This window comes from Vulpes lagopus, chromosome X, assembly GCF_018345385.1.
Source record: "Vulpes lagopus strain Blue_001 chromosome X, ASM1834538v1, whole genome shotgun sequence".
Lineage (NCBI taxonomy): Eukaryota > Metazoa > Chordata > Mammalia > Carnivora > Canidae > Vulpes > Vulpes lagopus.
Genome location: NC_054848.1, coordinates 42,161,108 through 42,179,064, shown reverse-complemented (window position 1 = coordinate 42,179,064; position 17,957 = coordinate 42,161,108). Strand labels below are relative to the sequence as shown.

Sequence of the window (17,957 nt, the reverse complement as noted above, 5' to 3'; positions counted from 1 at the left end):
TGTCTCTGCCTCTCTCTCTCTCTGTGTGACTATCATAAATAAATAAAAAAAAATTAAAAAAATATTATTAAAAAAAGAATATAAAAAAAAAAAATGCCCTGAAAAGAGGAAATGGCATGGGTGAAGATCCCACAAGTAAGGCAGGGGGAGCCTGGTTCGTTCTTTGATCAAAACCCCATGACTGACCATTTGGGCCATAGGCTGCCTTTCCTGAATTATGCTTAAGTTATGTTCACCTGTGTCTTATTTCTCTTGCTAGATGGTGTGCTGCTTGCAGACAGGGGCAGGATTTTACTCCCCCTTGTCACCTTCACACTACCCCACTTCCAGTCCCACTACGGGTAGGGGACTCTGATTTACTGAGTTACTGTTCTGTCCCAAGCCTAGTGCTGGTCACCTTACACCCATTATCTCCTTGATCCTACAGGAGACCTGCCAGGGAGTTATCCTGCTTATTCCTGTTTTACACGTGAGGCATGTGAGGCTCAGGACACTTGGGCTGCTTGCCTCTGGTTGTTTAGCTCACTAGTATCTGGCAGAACTGGGCATGGAGCCCAGTTATTTTTATTCTTTTTTATTTTTTTAACCTAAGAAGGCCATGCTGGCTCCCATGGGTCAGGAAAACTGAATTCTAGAGTTGAATCTGTCAGACTGACTTGCTGTGTGACCTTGGTGAAGCCACATACTCTCCCTCAGCCTCAGCTTCCTCATGTGAAGAGTGAGGGGGAGAGTGTGGAATTGCTGGTGCTCGAGGCCACTTAGGGGACTTAAAATGTTTGTTGACTTGTCTGAGTAGCCAGGTAAGCCCTGGACAAAGTTATCTGCCCGAGAGGCCTGTACTCTCTTGTTCTTATTTTTTTTATAATGTTTTTATTTTATTTTTTTTACTTTTTAAATTTTTTAAATTTGCTTATTCATGAGAGACACAGAGAGAGAGGCAGAGACATAGGCAGAGAGAGAAGCAGGCTCCATGCAGGGAGCCTGATGCAGGACGTGATCCAGGATCACACCCTGGGCTGAAGGCGGCGTTAAACCCCTGAGCCACCCGTTAAACCCCTGAGCCACCCGTTAAACCCCTGAGCCACCCGTGCTGCCCTCTTTTGTTCTTTTTTTTTTTTTTCCTCTTTTGTTCTTAAAGACTGTTCTTGCCTGTCTTTTTTTTTTTTCCATGACCCCATTCCAGCCCACAAAGCCAGGCACTCTCCAGGCCATAGCGTAGGAGAAGGAGTTTTCCTGGCCCCAGCCCTCCACCCCCAGGGATATTCCATGACTTCGAACTCTTCTCTGGTGGTAGCTCTTGACCCCTGCCTCTCCTTTCTTCTGCCCCCACAGCTGACCAGGTGTATGGAGACCAGGACATGCATGAGGTTGTGCGAAAGCATTGCATGGACTATCTGGTGAGAGACCCTGCAGAGGCCTTGGGGCGGGGGCAGAGTAGCTGCGTCTCCTCCCTGCACAGGCCTTGACCCTCCGATCTGTTCTGCAGATGAAGAATGCTGACTACTTCTCCAACTATGTCACAGAGGACTTCACCACCTACATCAACAGGAAGCGGAAAAACAACTGCCATGGCAACCACATTGAGATGCAGGCCATGGCAGAGATGTACAACCGGCCCGTGGAGGTGTACCAGTACAGCACAGGTACTTCTGTGGTGGGTAGATGAGCAGCTGGCTGACCCTGATCTGAGCCTGCCCGGTCCACTGTGGATGCTCCTTCCTTCTCTCTCTCTGCAGAACCCATCAACACATTCCATGGGATCCATCAAAACGAGGATGAACCCATCCGCGTCAGCTACCATCGGAATATCCACTACAATTCAGTGGTGAATCCCAACAAGGCCACCATCGGTGTGGGGCTAGGCCTGCCATCATTCAAACCGGGGGTAAGTGGGTCCCCATGCCCAGGATGACTGCTAGACATAGAGGCCAGAAGCCTCTTTTGAGGTCTTAGTTCTGCCCTAGCCCACAAAAACGCCCTGTCCCCTGGAGTTGCTCTTGAGGTCTCACCTCTATAAAATTCGGGAGTAACAAGGTGATCTCTCGGGGCTCATTCCTTGGTCTCCTCTTGCCTGTCTGAGCTGGCTTTACTCATCTTCTGTGCCTGTTGAGGGTTGGCATTTGGGACACATCTGGGAACTGTGAACCCAGGCTTGGTCTGGGTATCTTGGCACCCACATGGATCCTCTAATGCTCAGCAGTTCTAGATAGCTGTGGTCACAGAGACTTGATGATGAGCAGGCCTGGCCCTACTGCTTACTAGCTGTGGGACCTAGGGCAGATTATACCTGTAATCTGGGCTGGCTGCTCGGCAGATACAGAAAGTGCCCAACACAGGGCCTGTGGCCTAGTAGGCACTCAGAAGGTGGCAGCACATTTTCCAGCATATGCTGACATATTCTCATTCTCTCTCATAAACAGTCATCTTCTGGGAATTTTGCTATCTTCTCTTCAGGTTTCACTTCCTACAAACAGAAAGTGCCCCTACCTCATTTTAGGAAATGCACACCCTAACACACGCCCTCCAATGTAGGTTTTTTTGTTTTGTTAAGTAAACTCTTAATTTTAGAATAGTTTTAGATTTACAGAATTACTGAGATTAGAGAATTTACATATTCCCCACTCTGATTAACATATCAGCCTAGAACATTTATCACAATTCTAAACCAATATTGATATTTTAACTAAAGACCATACTTTATTTAAATGACCTCAGTCATTCCCTGATGATCTTATCTATTCCAGGACCCATCCAGGAGACCGTACTACATTTAGTTGTCCTGTCTCCTTTGGCTCCTCTTGGCTCTGACACTTTCTCTGAATTTCCTTGTTTTTTATCTTTGATCTGTTTACAGACTCTAGTTTTGCCTTTTCTAGAATGTCATGGAATTAGAATCCTAACAGCATGTAGTTTTTTTCAGAGTGACTTCTTTCACATAATTTGATGTACTTAAATTTAAGAATGATCTATGACATTTCATGGTCTGATCACTCATTTTTCTTTTTTTTAAAGATTGGCTTTGAGAGAGAGCGAGCATGCATGAGCAGGAGGGGCAGAGGGAGAGGGAGAAAGAATTTCAGATTCTGTGCTGAGCCCACAGCCTGACATGGCGCTTGATTTGACCCTGAGATCGTGACCTGAGCCAAAACCAAGAATCGGGAGCTTAACCAACTGTGCCATCCAGGCGCCCCACTCCTTTTTTTTCCCCCTTTTTAAAAAATGAATGCCTTAAGGTTTTTGTTTGTAGACATAATTGTTTATAATGATTTTAAATTTACAAAAAAAATGGAGAAGATAGTCTACAGAGTTCCCATGTATTCTTCTCCCCCCTGAGCAGTTTCACTGTTACTAAGGAATCTTGGAGGACTGTGATACATTTGTTCCAATATATGAACGAATGTTGATACATTTGATACATTATTACTAACTAAAGTCATCATGTCTCTTTAGGCTCCCTTGTCTGTGACGGTTTCTCACACTTTCATGTTTTTGATGACCTTGACCGTATTGAGGAGTACTGGTCAGGTATATTGTAGGATGGTTCTCTTTTGAAATTTGTCTGATGTTTTTCTCATTGATTACACTGGGATTATGGGTTTTAGGGAGGAAGATCACAGTGGTAGAGTACCATTGTCATTACATCATATCAACGGTATATACTGGGAACATGATTTATGACTGTTGATGTTGACCTTGATCCCCGGCAGTAGTAGTTTTGTCAGATTTTTTCCACTGTAAAATTACTCCCCCCCCCATTTCCTTTTTCCATACCTTCCTGTTTGGAAGGAAGTCATGATGTACAGCCCACACTTAAAAAAAGTGGAGGTTATGCTCCATCTTCTTGAGGGCAGAGTATCTACATAAATTATGTAGAATTCTTCTGCAAGGGAAATTTGTCCTTTGTCTCCCATTTATTTCAGTCAGTATGGACTGAGGTATTTCTTTTATACTTATAGTATTGGATTATAACCCAAAATATAAATTTTGATGCTCACATTGTTTCCATTTTGCCTCTTGGAGGTCTCTTAGTTGGCTCCTGCACCTCTTTGACATCGTTGTGATGGTGAGTTGTTAGGGGTTTTTTTCTAATTTTTGTTTTTTGTTGGTTTATTTTGTTTCATTTTGTAACACTTTCTTTCTGGCACTATGAGGTGCTCCAAGTTCATCTTGTATATTTCTTGCCCCAGTTCTAGAACCAGTCATTTTTTCCAAGGAGCCCTGGTTCCTCTTTATTGGAATGATACTAGAAACCAAGATCTGAATACTGAGTGTGCTCCTTGCCACTGGGGTGTCCTTGCTTCTAGGCCCTTTCAGCTGACAGAGCAAGGAGATATATCTGTGTATACTAACCCATGTGTATACACTTACCTAGAAATATTTCTTTATGTAACCATCCATATCTCTATGAAGCTACAGTTCTTAACTGAGGTCTCCCAACTGGCAAAGGACTTCATGGTTTTACTTTTTTTTTTTAAAGATTTTTATTTATTTACTCATGAGACACACAGAGAGAGGGCAGAGACATAGGAAGAGGGAGAAGCAGGCTCCTCACAAGGGAATCTGATGGGAGACTCGATCCCGGAACTCTGGGATCATGCCGAGCCAGAGGTAGACGCTCAACCACAGAGCCACCTAGGCGTCCCAGACTTCATGGTTTTAATTTGCAATTCCCTAGCGACAAATGATGTTGAGCATCTTTTCATGTGCTTATTTGCCAGCTGAATATCTTCTTTGAGGAAATTGTGCGTTTTTAAATTGGCTTGTTTTAACTTAGAGTTTTACATACTTTTTGGACTACTATGCATAGGTAAAATATTACATTTTACATCATAACTTAGTGCACATGTACATGGGTGTGTAGTGTGTATATTTGCATTAAAATAATGTTAAGAGTTTCACTGAGCAATACTTAATGCCTTGAATATGCTCTGGTATTTTTTTATTACTTCATTTTTTTTTAATGCTGTTGTATCTCATAGCCTGACAAAAAGCACTCTCCTACAGTGTCCCACAATTCCTCACACCCCTTCTTCCCGCGATGATACCGTTCCCTGTCCCCTTAAATGTCCAAATACTCCCTTCACCCTGTGGACACACAGCTAACTTCTCAGGTGATCTTTTCTTCTGGTCCCATCTGGACACAGGTGAGGACAGTCTCAGCATTACGAAACTGAGTCATTGCTGGGTGAGGCATCTTTAAATTCCAGCACTTGGCTGCCCCAGGCAGAGTACTTCACTCAAGGTGTCTTGGGGTTGGGAGCAGGGCTTCTAAGTATAGAAGTTTAGAATGACAAGTCCCTCTACCCAAACCTGCCTTCCGCCATTTCTTGATAAATTAGGCAGCCTACTCAGGGGGTTGGTTAGTAAGAGTAGCTGCCTTCCTATCTCCTCTCTTCTGGGCCTGTAGGCCCATAATCCCAAACTAGTTCTGGCTCATGGCCAGAGTTGAGTGTCACCCCACATCCCTGTTCCTCCCTGCCTTGTAGTTTGCAGAACAGTCCCTGATGAAGAATGCCATAAAAACATCAGAGGAGTCCTGGATTGAACAGCAGATGCTGGAAGACAAAAAGCGGGCCACAGACTGGGAGGCCACAAATGAGGCCATTGAGGAGCAGGTGGCTCGAGAATCCTACCTGCAGTGGCTGCGGGATCAGGAGAAACAGGCCCGCCAGGTTCGCGGCCCCAGCCAGGTGGGTCCTGGGCTCTGTTATTGGCCTGGCCAAGAACCCCTTACTTCACATGCTCTGCCCCCAAACAGGCAGAAGAAATTAAGCAGTTTTGACATCTGGGAGAGAAGGAAGCTCTCAGCCTGGTCTGTACCACATCTCGGCCTTAGTCTTGGCATCGTGCCTTAGAACTCTCAACACCTTTGCCGAACAAGGTCTTAAGGAGTGAGGGAGGCCAGCCACTGGTGGTGACATGTGGGGATTGATGGATAGTTCAAGAGGGACAAGCTCTTGTTGAATGTCCTTCTATGTCAGGCTCTAGGCTGAAGATGTAAAATCCGGTCAGGCCTGCTCCACTCTCCGTGATCCCGTGTCTACTGAGGGAGACAGATACATCAGTGAGGCCCTTGACCCTGGCTGGGGGACCAGTGGACATGGGCGCCCTGGTCAGTCTTCACACAGCAAGGTTGGATTTTTAAGGCAGGGATGGGGCAAAGCAGGCAGGCATTTGAGGAATCACAAGGAGTTTAGAGTGATTGTAGGTGTTGGCAAGAGTCAGGTAATTTCTACAACAAATATTTATTGCAGGTCTATGCCAGGCACTGTTCTTAGTATATGGGTGGTACATTGGTGAGCCAGGCAGGCCCAGATCTCTGTGCTTGTGATGCTTACATATTCGCAGAGTAGAACAAAATAAACAGTAAATATAATGAATAGACTAGTTGAGAGGTGGGATAGATGAAACATGTAGAGCAGGGCAAAGAGAATGAGTAGGGCTGAGGGGAGCTGAGAGTTCACAATATGAAGTAGTATGGTCAGGGTGGGCAGACCTCAGAGCCAGTGAGATGTGAGCAAAAGCTTGCAAAAGGTGAGGCAGTTAGCTAAGTGCATGCGCCAGGCAAAGCAGAAGGCCAGCTAGAGCAAAACCCTGAGGTGGAATGCATACCCAGGGTGATTTGGGAGTGGCCTGGAGGCCAGGGTGGTTGAGCAGAATGTTGTAGTAAGTGAAGTCAGAGAGGTGGTGGGGACAGATTGAGAAGGGGCTTGTGAGCTGTGGTGAGGACTTTGGCCTTTACTGTGAGTGAGGCAGAAGCCTTTGGGAGGGTTGTGAGCAGAGGAGGGACAGGATCCTCCTGATAGCTAGGGCAGCATGGAGCCTAGGGTTTAGGGCAAGAAGCAGGGAACCAGCGAGGTGTGGAGTCTTACCTCTAGTCCCAGTGGTGACGGATGGTGGATGGTGGTGCTGGCTAGGGAGGAATGAGGAAAGGGGATGGAGTCTGAATGTATTTTGAAGGTGGGGGTACGGGTTTCCTGCCAGATTGCCTGTAAGGATGTGAGGGTGGTGGGATTAAGAAGCTTACCTTTGTCCTGTGGTCTGCTGTGTGACCAGGAATGATGGTGGTCATCACAGCCAGGATTCCAGGAGGGAGCCAACCCTCAGGGATGGGGCAGAGGCAGCTCATGACTTGCGTTGGTCCTTTCCTCCTCCTCCTCCTCCTCTTTCTCCTCCTCCTCCTCCTCCTCGTCGTCGTCGTCATCATCCTCCTTGTCCTGTTCTGTTGTCGTCGTCGTGGTCGTGGTTGTGGTGGTGGTCATCGTCCTCGTCGTCCTCGTCGTCCTCGTCCTCCTCCTCCTCCTCCTCCTCCTCCTCCTCCTCCCCCCACCCCTGCAGCCCCGGAAAGCCAGCGCCACATGCAGTTCTGCCACAGCAGCAGCCTCCAGTGGCCTGGAGGAGTGGACCAGCCGGTCCCCGCGGCAGCGGAGTTCAGCCTCTTCACCCGAACATCCTGAGCTGCACGCCGAGCTGGGCATCAAGCCCCCTTCCCCAGGCACTGTCTTAGCTCTTGCCAAACCTCCTTCACCCTGTGCACCAGGTCAGTGACTTGGTGACTGGGGAAGCTTGGGTTAGGAAGTGCTGCCTAGGTTGTGGGCTCCACCTCTGACTGTCCCTCTGCCCCAGGTACAAGCAGCCAGTTCTCGGCGGGGGCTGACCGAGCTACTTCCCCCCTCGTGTCCCTGTACCCTGCTCTGGAGTGCCGGGCCCTCATTCAGCAGATGTCCCCCTCTGCCTTTGGTAAGCCTCCTCTATCTAGGGGCCAGGGGCCAGCTGGGAGCTGGGGAGAGAGGGAAGAAGCAGCACATCCTGAGAGGGGGCTTTTGGAGCCTCTGGCCATCTCCCCAGGAAGACGGGAATTTTCAGGCCCAAAGGATGTGTCCAGAGGGAATCTGTGGGATTTCATAGGCCTGGGGGAGCCTTCTTGTAGAGAAAGAAGCATAGAGGGACCTGGATGGGATCGCTCGAGCCAGGAATCAGCAAAGGGTAAGGAGAAGGTGGGCTGGGAGTGCTCCATCATCCTTTGCTCCTTCCTCTTGCCCAGCAGGTCTGAATGACTGGGATGATGATGAGATCCTAGCATCGGTGCTGGCAGTGTCCCAACAGGAATACCTAGACAGTATGAAGAAAAACAAAGTGCACAGAGATCCACCCCCAGACAAGAGTTGATGGAGACCCAGAGACTGGAGACCATCTCCCAACCCCCACCACTCCTGCCCTCCGGTGCCGCCCCACCTTCTTCGGCTTTCTTCCCTCCTGCCTTTTTCCCTCTCTCCCCTCCTTTCCCTCCTCCCCACTTCCCTCTGGCTGGCCCACCCCTGCACCCCTTCTCATCGCTGCCACCACCACCATCACCTGTCTCTTCGCCAGCTGACGTGTCCTCTTGCCCCCTGCACAGCACCATCCCTGCATTCCACAGGGGACTTGGGCAAGGGTGCCGAAGGTAGGCGAGAGGCACACAGAAACAAACCAACTGGCAGCCAGGCAGCCCCTGAGGAGAGACATTCAGACAGAGGAAAGTCTCCCTGCCCCCCATTCCTTCCAAGATCAGAAAAACTTGTCACCCCGCCTCCACAATGATGCTGGGGAGGTGGGAGGAAGAAGTGGGAATTCCCCTTCCCAGTACCCCAAGAATGTCTGAGCCTTCAATGTTGAATTTTTTTCTTTATTAAAATGTACTTTTATCTTATAAAATCAACCAATCCAAAATGATGTAGACAATAGCAGTGGCTCTGTGAAGGCGGCATCTCTGGTTTGGGAGCAGACAGGCCATGGGGACAGAGGGGGCACAAAGATGTGGTTACTGTCTCTTGCCTCCAGCTCTGTGGAGGTAGGCAGGGTCTAGAGTGCAAGCCGGGGTGGGGGCAGGGGGCAGGTGTCTTGTGGGCTTTGGACAATGAGACTCTTGACCTTGCTGCATTCCTACTGCTTCCACATCACTACCACTGCCACCACCACCACCACTACTACCACTGGGTCTCTTCGGAATCTTGGGTTGGGGGGCACCTTTGAGGATCATGGCTGCTACCGCCCAGGATTTGAGCGTGGGGAGTGGGCGCAGCCTCAGCAGATGGGACACCTTTGCCCTGCAGGTGTTGACAAGATCCACCATCTGTAATGTCCTTGGCACAATAAAACCAAATGTCAGTTTCCCCTGAGCGCCTCTGTTCTATGTGGGGCACAAGGTGGGTGGGCCTCTGGGCAGAGGTGGTGATGGCCTAGGCCTTGGCTTGACCTCTGAGGGCTGCATGCTCTCCAGTAAGCTCTGTCTGTAGGCCCAGAGTTTGTTCATATTTGATTCACTGCTTACTAAACCAACTTCTGGACCTGTTATTACCAAGAAAGCTCCATCTTTGCCTGCTGCCCCTGCCTCCGTTCTGTCACATGTAACCTGCCCACCCTGTATCCTGGGTTGTGATGGGAGCAGAGGACTAGGAGCTTGAGGGCTGGGACCGAAGTTCCAATTTTACTGCCTGCCTCCTTCCCTATGTGTGTTTGCTTTTCCCTTGTGATATTTGATGTAGAAATGCTTTGGAAAGGCACAACGGATGCTTCATATCAACGTAAGTGTAGTGGAATTGACTGGAGGGGCCTCTCTGGTGTAAGGAATGGTTAAACCCTTTCTTGTTCATGTTCCCAGTCCTCTGACATCCATGCCCCTGCCTTTCCTTGGCGTACAACCAAGGCAGAGAAGGATGGCTGGCCCCCAGGTTTTGTCAAGAGTGTATATTGCTGTGCCTCACTAATGAGGCCCCTATTTAAGGATGCATGTCCAGCTCTGCCAGTGAAGGCATGGTGGCTGAGTGGCCATCTTGTGGGGTATCTGTGGAATCCACTAGTCAATCATCCAGATGTTGGAGAGTTGGTTTGGAACCCACCTTGTTTTTTTCTAGCTATGTGACCTTGGCCAAATCACAGGCTGAGTTTCAAGGGTCCCACCATGTGTACAACAGGAGTGATTAATGTCTACTACCTCACACTCTCTCTGGTTGTGAGCATTGAGAGAGAATGCATGTGGTCAACATAAAATGTCTGATGGCATGGTGCCTGGCATGTTCTGAGAGCCCAAATGTTAGCAGATAGTATTTATTTACCTAATGTTGAAGTTTTTTACACCATCTGGCCCCTGCCTACCTATTCTTGCTGCTCTCTCCAGTTTCATTGGCCCCTGCCTGGAATTTGCCCTTTCCATATCCTGAGCCCCCAACCTTGTCCTTCAAGATGGGTAGTGTCACCTTTTGAGAAGCCCTGTGTGACCCCATCCATATTCCCATCTCTATCCACAAATATGTCTTTACTCCTTCCCCAATAACTCTGTGATTCACTTCCTGGGCAAGGGCTGTGATGCCTAACTTAATCTGTGTATCTCTAATATCTGCACCCCTGCCAGGGCCTGGCAGGCTTACAGTAGACCCCTAATAAATATTGGATGAATAAGGGAGAGTATATGTGTGTATTTGCTTTCTGGGTGGTGTCTGTGTGTGTTTGACTTCAGTGAGTCTAAGTCTTTACATGCACCTCACAGTGTCACGTTGTGTGACAAGGGCTTGTTTCCAGGTGTGTCAGATGGTGACTGAGTGTGGGACTCTATCTCTGACAGTTTGTCTGTTTCTAAGACAAGTGCATGTCTGCGTGGGTCTGTCTGTGACAGCGCATCTGTGGTTTCTTTCTGATAGGGTGAATGTCCGTTTGTATTCCTGTGACAGATTCTGGGTAGCTATTTCTGGACAGTTTCAGTGACAACACTGCATGTTTGCTGGTGTATGTGTGTGTCTGGGTCTATCCATGTCTGTTTTTGTGACAGTGCCTATCTATGTGGCTCTGTCGCATAATTACTTATGTCTGCCTTTGGAGCAGTACTTGTGTGTCTCTGGAGCATCTGTGTGTGTCCTGTGACAGACTCAAGGTCTCTCATTTCTGGGACAGTACAAGTCTTCCTGTGACAGTGCATGTCTGATGGTGCCAGTATCTTCGTGACAAGTTCTGGTGGTGTGCCTGACAAGATATTTCTGTGTCATCACATGGCAACATAGGTCCGTGTGTATCTCTCTGGAGTGCCTGTCTGTAACAGTGTTTCTCTGGGTGACATTCTGGGACATAAGTGGCAGCATGGCTGCCCAACAGTGGACGTCAGTCTCTGTGACAGTACATGTCTGCTGCATGTGTATCTAGGACAAGTTTACATGAATGTGTCTGTAGGTTTCATGTATATCACATGGTACTTTTGTGCGAGTCTTGAGTGCATCTCTATCTTCCTGCGGGGTGAGGCTCAACTGTTTTTCCCAAATTTGTGACTAAGGGTATTTTACCACCTGCCTGAGCTCGTTCTGTCCCCATCTCTTGTCATTTGGAAGCATACCCCCAAGCTACTTTCACTCTGACTTGCTAGCATCCCACCCCCCACCTAAGGTCCACTTCCCTCTGCCATTCCAGGTTCTGGACGTGCTGGGGGATTAGGCTCCTGGCTAGACGAGGCCAGGTCTGCCCAGGTTAAGGGCCCCAAAACACCCCATAAGCCTCCGCCTCAGGGCGGAGGAATGTTGTCTTTGGCCAGCGTCTCCCGCGGTGGTAGGGGGGCTACCCCACCCTGAAAGCTGGACAGGTTCTTCCAGGATCCCTGGCTTCAGTTTTGGGGCAAGGCTGCTGGTCTCCTTTTTGGAGACAGGGTCTTGAGTGGCTACAGGCCCGGATTCTTAGAAGCCCGGAGATAACTCTGCGCTAATCTCGAAGCAGCGGCTGCAAACCAACTTCTTAGGAAAGGAGGCGGTGCAGTTATTTTTTTAAGTTTATATCTATATATACACATACACACACATATATAAAAACAACCCCGCACAACAACCAAAACAAATGCGGTTGCTGGAAAGGGATTCCCAGAACCAGTTTCCTCTTCGGGTGCGCCCCCCACATTTGCATGCGGGCCCGGCCCCCGTGGAAGATCCGGGCACGTATTTGCATAAGGGGGGTACTTGAAACGTTGAGGGTGGTATGCAAATAAGGACTGGCTCCGATTGGCTGCGGTACAGCAGGTGCCGCGTCCGGATTGATCAAAGCCAAGTGGGCGGGGCTGTCGCCCGGGGCGACTCTCTCGGGAGGCGCGTGCCCCGGCTCAGTAGCGTTGGGGCTGGCGCGCGCGTCGAATCTTAACGTTGCGCTGTTTGCGGGCGCTTTTGGGCCATCAGCTTCTTTGCCTTCCACCCTGGCGCCCCCAAGTCCTGGCTCCCCAGCCTCGCTACCCCGGGCGTCCACGCCCTGCGGGCTCAGCGGGCTCAATCTGCGCAGCACCACCTCCATGTTGACTAAGCCTCTGCAAGGGCTCCCCGTGGCCCCCGTGACCCCCACGCCGCCGCCAGGTGAGCAAGGCTCCCCGACCGCGACTAGGCCAGGCAGGCTGAATTGGTTGAGGGCGGCGGGGGGGGGAGGGGGGAGAGGGTCGTGGTCGGGCTCTGCATGCAGCCACCCTGACTTCCTCGCCTCCGCCTGCGTAGGAGGCAAGGATCGCGAAGCGTTCGAGGCTGAGTACCGACTCGGCCCCCTCCTTGGTAAGGGGGGCTTTGGTACCGTCTTCGCAGGACATCGCGTCACAGATCGACTCCAGGTATCAACCACGAGAGTCTTGGGAGGGTCAGGGGTGTTGTGTGTGTGTGCGTCCTTGTGTGTGCGTGTGTGTGGCGGGGGCGGGAGTCCCGGGCTGGGATGCTGATTGACCAGGGGATGAGCCGACAATGTGTGCGTGGTAGGGTCATGAGGACCGCGATCCGGGTTGGTGGGGGTGCCCGAGCACGCGCACGTGCGCGCGCTTGTTTGTGTGGCGATCCAAGTGGGTATATGGGGGGGGGGGGTTCAGGGCAGGGATTCTAAAAGTCCAGGAAGTGAGGCTGAGGAGTGGGGGTCGTAAGGACTCTAGACCCTGGGATCCAGGGGATGTGTATCTGTGTGGGAAGGTGGAGGCCCAGAGCTGAGATTTGGCGGATTTCAAGGGCAGGTGTCCAGCGTGGAGTCCTGAGGACCAGGACCCCGGTACAGAGTTGGGGGGGTCTTGGAGCTGGATGGGAAGAGCAAGGGCTTCGGGTATTAAGAAATTCAGAACTCAGGACCTGGAGTGAGGGGTTCTGAATCCTGAAAAGGGAGAACCCAGGGCCAAGGATGATGGGAGAGGTGAACTTGGTTCTGGGGACTTGGAGGCTAGGGAAGAAGCTCCAGCTCATTTTGGGTTGCGGTGTGGCGAGGTTGGGACCAGAAAGCCTAGGGTGAGGGTCAAGACTAGGAGGGGCCTGGGGGTCGTCTGCTGGCCCCCTCACCTCAGCCCTTTTCTCCAGGTGGCCATCAAAGTGATCCCCCGGAATCGTGTGTTGGGCTGGTCCCCCTTGGTGAGTGTCTTTGGAGTCCCTGACCTGGCGACGCCATCTCTGAAGATGGACTCACCCCCCCCCCCCACCACCACCACTTGCCTTTCTAGGGCTTGTATGATTCCGTGGGCCCTGTAACGGTGAGGAGAACACTCCTACCAGCCTGTGTTTACTCCCCTGTAGTGACATCCACACCTCCATACAGTTCTGACTCACCCCAGCTCCCCTAGGGCCCTTGGATTCTCCCCCTCCAACCCTCCTTTCTCCTTCTCCCTCCACTGATTCAGGGGCTGCCCGCAGGGCATGCTGGTGGGGGAAGAGGGGCAGAGGTCACTGGTTGCCATGGTGACGGTGGCTGCTTCTCTTTGGCCGTTGGAACGCTAACGGACAACAGGGCGGGTCTGGGCAAGTTGTAGGGGCGGGAGCGCCCTCTGGCGGACTCTGGGGGAGAATGCGCCTGCGCAGGCTGTGGGACCCGTAGGGAGAAGGTTCGCCTGCGCAGTAGCGGAATTTTCATCACCGTGAGAAAACCTGTCTGCGGCTGTGCATGTCAGAGGACTGGCCAGGAGAGGGCCCCACCTCAGTCAGGAAAGCTGATTCTGGCTTGTCTGTGGGCCCCCACCGGGCTTCTAGCATGGGGTGGCTTTTGTGGCCTAGCATTTCTGCCTTTTTTGAGCACTGTGTGTCTCCAGTTTTGCTTCATCATCAAAGGTTACTGTGTTCCATGTCCCACTAAGTGCTTGCATTCAACACAGTTCTAGATGACAGTGACAGTTTTCTAGTTTAGTGACAGTGACCAAACACATGATAGTATTATTGAGTTCTTACTTTGTTCCTTTGCAATTAATCACTTTCAGATATTTAAGAAATGTATATTGAGCACCTACTATGTGCCAGGCACAATTTTAGGCATTTGGCAAAATATTACATTTATTGAGAGCTCATTTTGTGCCAAGTCCTTTTCTATTCATTGCTTTTACCTATTTAATAATATGTATGAAGCCTGACCCTGTTACCACGCAGTGTTATAGTCAGTGACAAAACACAAACCATTATACAATAGTATTTACTGCTTGCTAACTCTGTGCCAGACCGTGCTATAAAGTGCTTTCAACTGTTTAACATTTATTGAGCACCTACTATATGTAAAGCACTGTTCTAATCTCTTCTAAGATGCCAGTGAACAAAAGATACATTATTACATAATAGTGTTCATCAGTTGCATTTTCAGCAGAAGGCCTTTTATTAACCAAAAACAGATTTATTCATTTCAGAGAGAGCACATGCATGCGAGAGTGGGGGGAGGGGCAGAGGGAGAGAACATCTCAAGCAGACTCCTGTGGAGCTGAGCACAGAGCCCGATGTGGGGCTTGATCCCAGGACCCATGAGATTACCACCTGAGCTGAAACCAAGAGCTGGATGCTCAACAGGGAGCCACCCAGGTGCCCCAAGAAGGCCTTTTTAAAAGAACTACTTTCATTTACTCAAACATTTACTGAGCTCCTATCTATAATATGCCAGATATGGATAGGCTCAAAGCACCTTTCCAGGGGCTATGTTTGAGCCCTTCAGACGAAGAAACTGAGAGGCTCAAGTAAGGGAAGTGGATTGCTGAAGGCCACACAGGAGCATGATGGGCTTTGATGTAAGTTCAGGCAAGAAGTCAGCCTCAAGAGTTGCTGGCCTGATGTCTGTGTTCTCTTTTCTTCCCCCCTCCCCCCACAGTCAGACTCAGTTACATGCCCCCTGGAAGTGGCTTTGCTATGGAAGGTGGGTGCAGGTGGTGGGCACCCTGGCGTGATCCGCCTGCTTGACTGGTTTGAGACACCAGAAGGCTTTATGCTAGTCCTCGAACGGCCCTTGCCTGCCCAGGATCTCTTTGACTACATCACAGAGCAGGGCCCATTAGGTGAAGGCCGAAGCCGCTGCCTGTTTGCTCAGGTAGTGGCAGCTGTTCGCCACTGCCATGCTCGTGGAGTTGTCCATCGTGATATCAAGGATGAGAACATCCTGATGGACCTCCGCCGGGGCTGTGCCAAACTGATTGATTTTGGTTCCGGTGCCCTGCTTCATGATGAACCCTATACTGATTTTGATGGTAAGTCTTCCCTAAATCTCAAGTGTGGGGGGGTTACCTTTTATCTTTATGGTCTCTGGATCTTTAACATCTAGTGCTGGGGTGGCCTGTGCTCCTTGATCTATATTGCACCTTTATAAATTTCTTGTGTTTTATGAGTTTTAATACTGGGGGCTCTCAAGCCTTGTCCATCTTCTGACAGTGCCCAGACCTGGTGAAGGGGGTGTGTTATTATCCAGAATGTTCCTTTTCTGTCTGGTAAAGGGATCCTTTGTTACTTGTAAGGGCTTTTTTTTTTTTTCTGTTGAGGGGACTCTGTTGTTATAGTTAAAGAACTCCTATTCTGGTGAGGGGATAGTGAGTTCTCTTAATTCTGGCAAGGGGATCATGCTTCCTGGGGAGGGTGGGGTGGGAGAAGGGCATTAGCAGGGAATGGTCTAATCTCTGTCTTGTGTGCAGGGACAAGGGTGTACAGCCCCCCAGAGTGGATCTCTCGTCATCAGTACCATGCACTCCCAGCTACTGTCTGGTCACTGGGTATCCTCCTCTATGACATGGTGTGTGGGGACATTCCATTTGAGAGGGACCAGGAGATTCTGGAGGCTGAGCTCCACTTCCCTGCCCATGTCTCCCCAGGTGAGGCCTTCACCAGTAGATGCCATTCTTCCCAGGGTCTAGTGCCCCCAACTGACTGCTAATCTCCTATGCTTCTGATCTGCAGACTGCTGTGCCCTAATCCGCCGGTGCCTGGCCCCCAAACCCTCTGCCCGACCCTCACTGGAGGAGATACTGCTGGACCCCTGGATGCAGACCCCAGCTGAGGATGCACCCCTCAATACCCCCAAGGGGGGTCCCACCCCTTTGGCCTGGTCCCTGCTGCCCTAGTCCTAGCCAGGCCCCCCACTAGTTGGAATAGCCGTCCCATGGCATGCCACAGGGATAGATGGACATCTGTTGACCTGGTTATACAGGTCATTAAAAATCCAGTGTTACTAGGGTCAAAGATTGGGGATCAGGGGTCAGGAGACATAAGCCAAGTCTGCCCACTCCCCATCCCAATCCTGCTAAGGAGCCTTCCTCCCAGAATTTATGGTCTCTTATTCTGGAGGGGGCGGGGCTTCCTTGTTTCTCATTTTGCTAAGGGTGTTTATTTGGTTGAAGTTCCTTCCATTCTGAGCCCCAGGACTCCTATTCTGATGAGTTGTAACCCCTACACTGGCACCTCCTGCTACCACCACACACACTTAGTTCAAATGCTCTCACTTGGGCAAGGGTGCTTTCCTTCCAATGCCCCAGCAGCTCTTACTTTAGCAAAGGGACCCATTCCCCCTAGCCCAGGGTCCTATATTCAGTCAAGCTGCTTGCCTACCTCAGCCCAGGGTTGCTTATTCTGGGAGAGGTAATGCCCTATTGTTTTCCCAGGATTTTTTTAAATTATTTTTTAATTATTTTTATTATTTTTTATTTTTATTTTTTGGTGAGGGGACCCTACTCTGTTATCCCAAGTGCTCTTATTCTGGTGAGGAGAACCCTACTTCCATGATTTGGGAAGGAATGGGAGATGGACACCACCAGAGTCCGCTAGGATGGGGTAGATGGTTTTTTGGGGGATGGGGTGGGGGAAATAAGTCTTGTCGTTTGTTCTCCTGGGGCTCCCCCTCTCCATCTTTTTCGGATTTTTGCTGCCTCCTTCTGAGCCTGGATTATCCAGTTGCTGAAATGTAAATACTTATGTATTGGTGGGAAGGGAGCTCCAACTGTGTCCTCCTCTTCCTTCTCCCCCTGCCTGGATTATTTAAAAAGCCATGTGTGGAAACCCACTATTTAATAAATGTTATAGAATCAGAAGTGACTGGCCATTTGTAAATTAAGCAAGGAAACCCACTATTTGATAGATGTAATAGAACCAGAAGCAACTGGCCATTTGTAGATGGGGTGAGGCAATTTCGGAGCATCTACTGTGTGCTGAGCCATGAGGGAGGTGGGCTGGATCTCTCCTCTGCTCTTGGGAAGCCTTAGCCTTGTGGTACTATCCTAAAGCTCTTTTATGGGTTCAGTTAAGCGAGACCACAAAGAAAAACTTGATTTCTCCCATTCCAGCTCTTACGTAGCTCCCAGGATGTGCAGAAGGGCACCGTGGAGATACTATAGACACTGAAGATGTTTGAGACCTGTCCCCAGTCAAAGATGGCTTGTCTGGACAGAGAAAACTGCCCCCCTCCATTCCAGGGGAGGAAAATAAAGCCCTCTCCCACAGGGGAAAAGAAGACCTTTAGGGTCACCAGTGGGGGGGGGGCGGGGTTGGACACTGACAAAAGCCTTCCCTGCCCTTCGTCGTTTCTCAATAACATCCTGAGTGTAAGTCATGCGTTTTGCCCCTACCTTTTCACCTCTCCCTGGTCTTGTTCATCCCTCTCATCTCCTTCCTCGCTTCTCCACATACCTGCCCTGACATCAGCTGTACCCTCTCTTGCCCCGCTTTCTTTAAGATTTTATTTACTTATTCATGCGAGAGGCAGAGGGAGAAGCA

At 50.0% G+C, this 17,957-nt stretch overlaps 2 protein-coding genes across 6 annotated transcripts in view; both read left to right on the top strand.

The window, feature by feature from the left end:
- Window positions 1-9,152, top strand: part of OTUD5 (OTU deubiquitinase 5) — a 28,156-nt gene extending 19,004 nt beyond the window's left edge. For 2 of the 5 annotated variants that reach the window (XM_041740952.1, XM_041740950.1), the window contains exons 3-9: window positions 1,333-1,397; window positions 1,487-1,643; window positions 1,737-1,885; window positions 5,487-5,690; window positions 7,339-7,540; window positions 7,627-7,740; window positions 8,045-9,152. In XM_041740952.1, coding sequence (XP_041596886.1) covers window positions 1,333-1,397; window positions 1,487-1,643; window positions 1,737-1,885; window positions 5,487-5,690; window positions 7,339-7,540; window positions 7,627-7,740; window positions 8,045-8,169 — 1,016 coding nt within the window. In that variant the 3' untranslated portion in view covers window positions 8,170-9,152. The remainder of the gene's footprint in view (window positions 1-1,332; window positions 1,398-1,486; window positions 1,644-1,736; window positions 1,886-5,486; window positions 5,691-7,338; window positions 7,541-7,626; window positions 7,741-8,044) is intronic. The other 3 variants (XM_041740951.1, XM_041740953.1, XM_041740954.1) reach the window with 3 other exon arrangements.
- Window positions 9,153-12,044: 2,892 nt separating this feature from the next.
- PIM2 (Pim-2 proto-oncogene, serine/threonine kinase) lies at window positions 12,045-17,275 on the top strand. The gene is made up of 6 exons (XM_041741828.1): window positions 12,045-12,353; window positions 12,489-12,598; window positions 13,320-13,370; window positions 15,076-15,448; window positions 15,887-16,063; window positions 16,149-17,275. Exons 1-6 carry the CDS (start codon window positions 12,293-12,295, stop codon window positions 16,310-16,312), a joined length of 936 nt encoding a protein of 311 aa, XP_041597762.1. The 5' UTR covers window positions 12,045-12,292; the 3' UTR covers window positions 16,313-17,275.
- The last annotated feature ends 682 nt before the right edge of the window (window positions 17,276-17,957 follow it).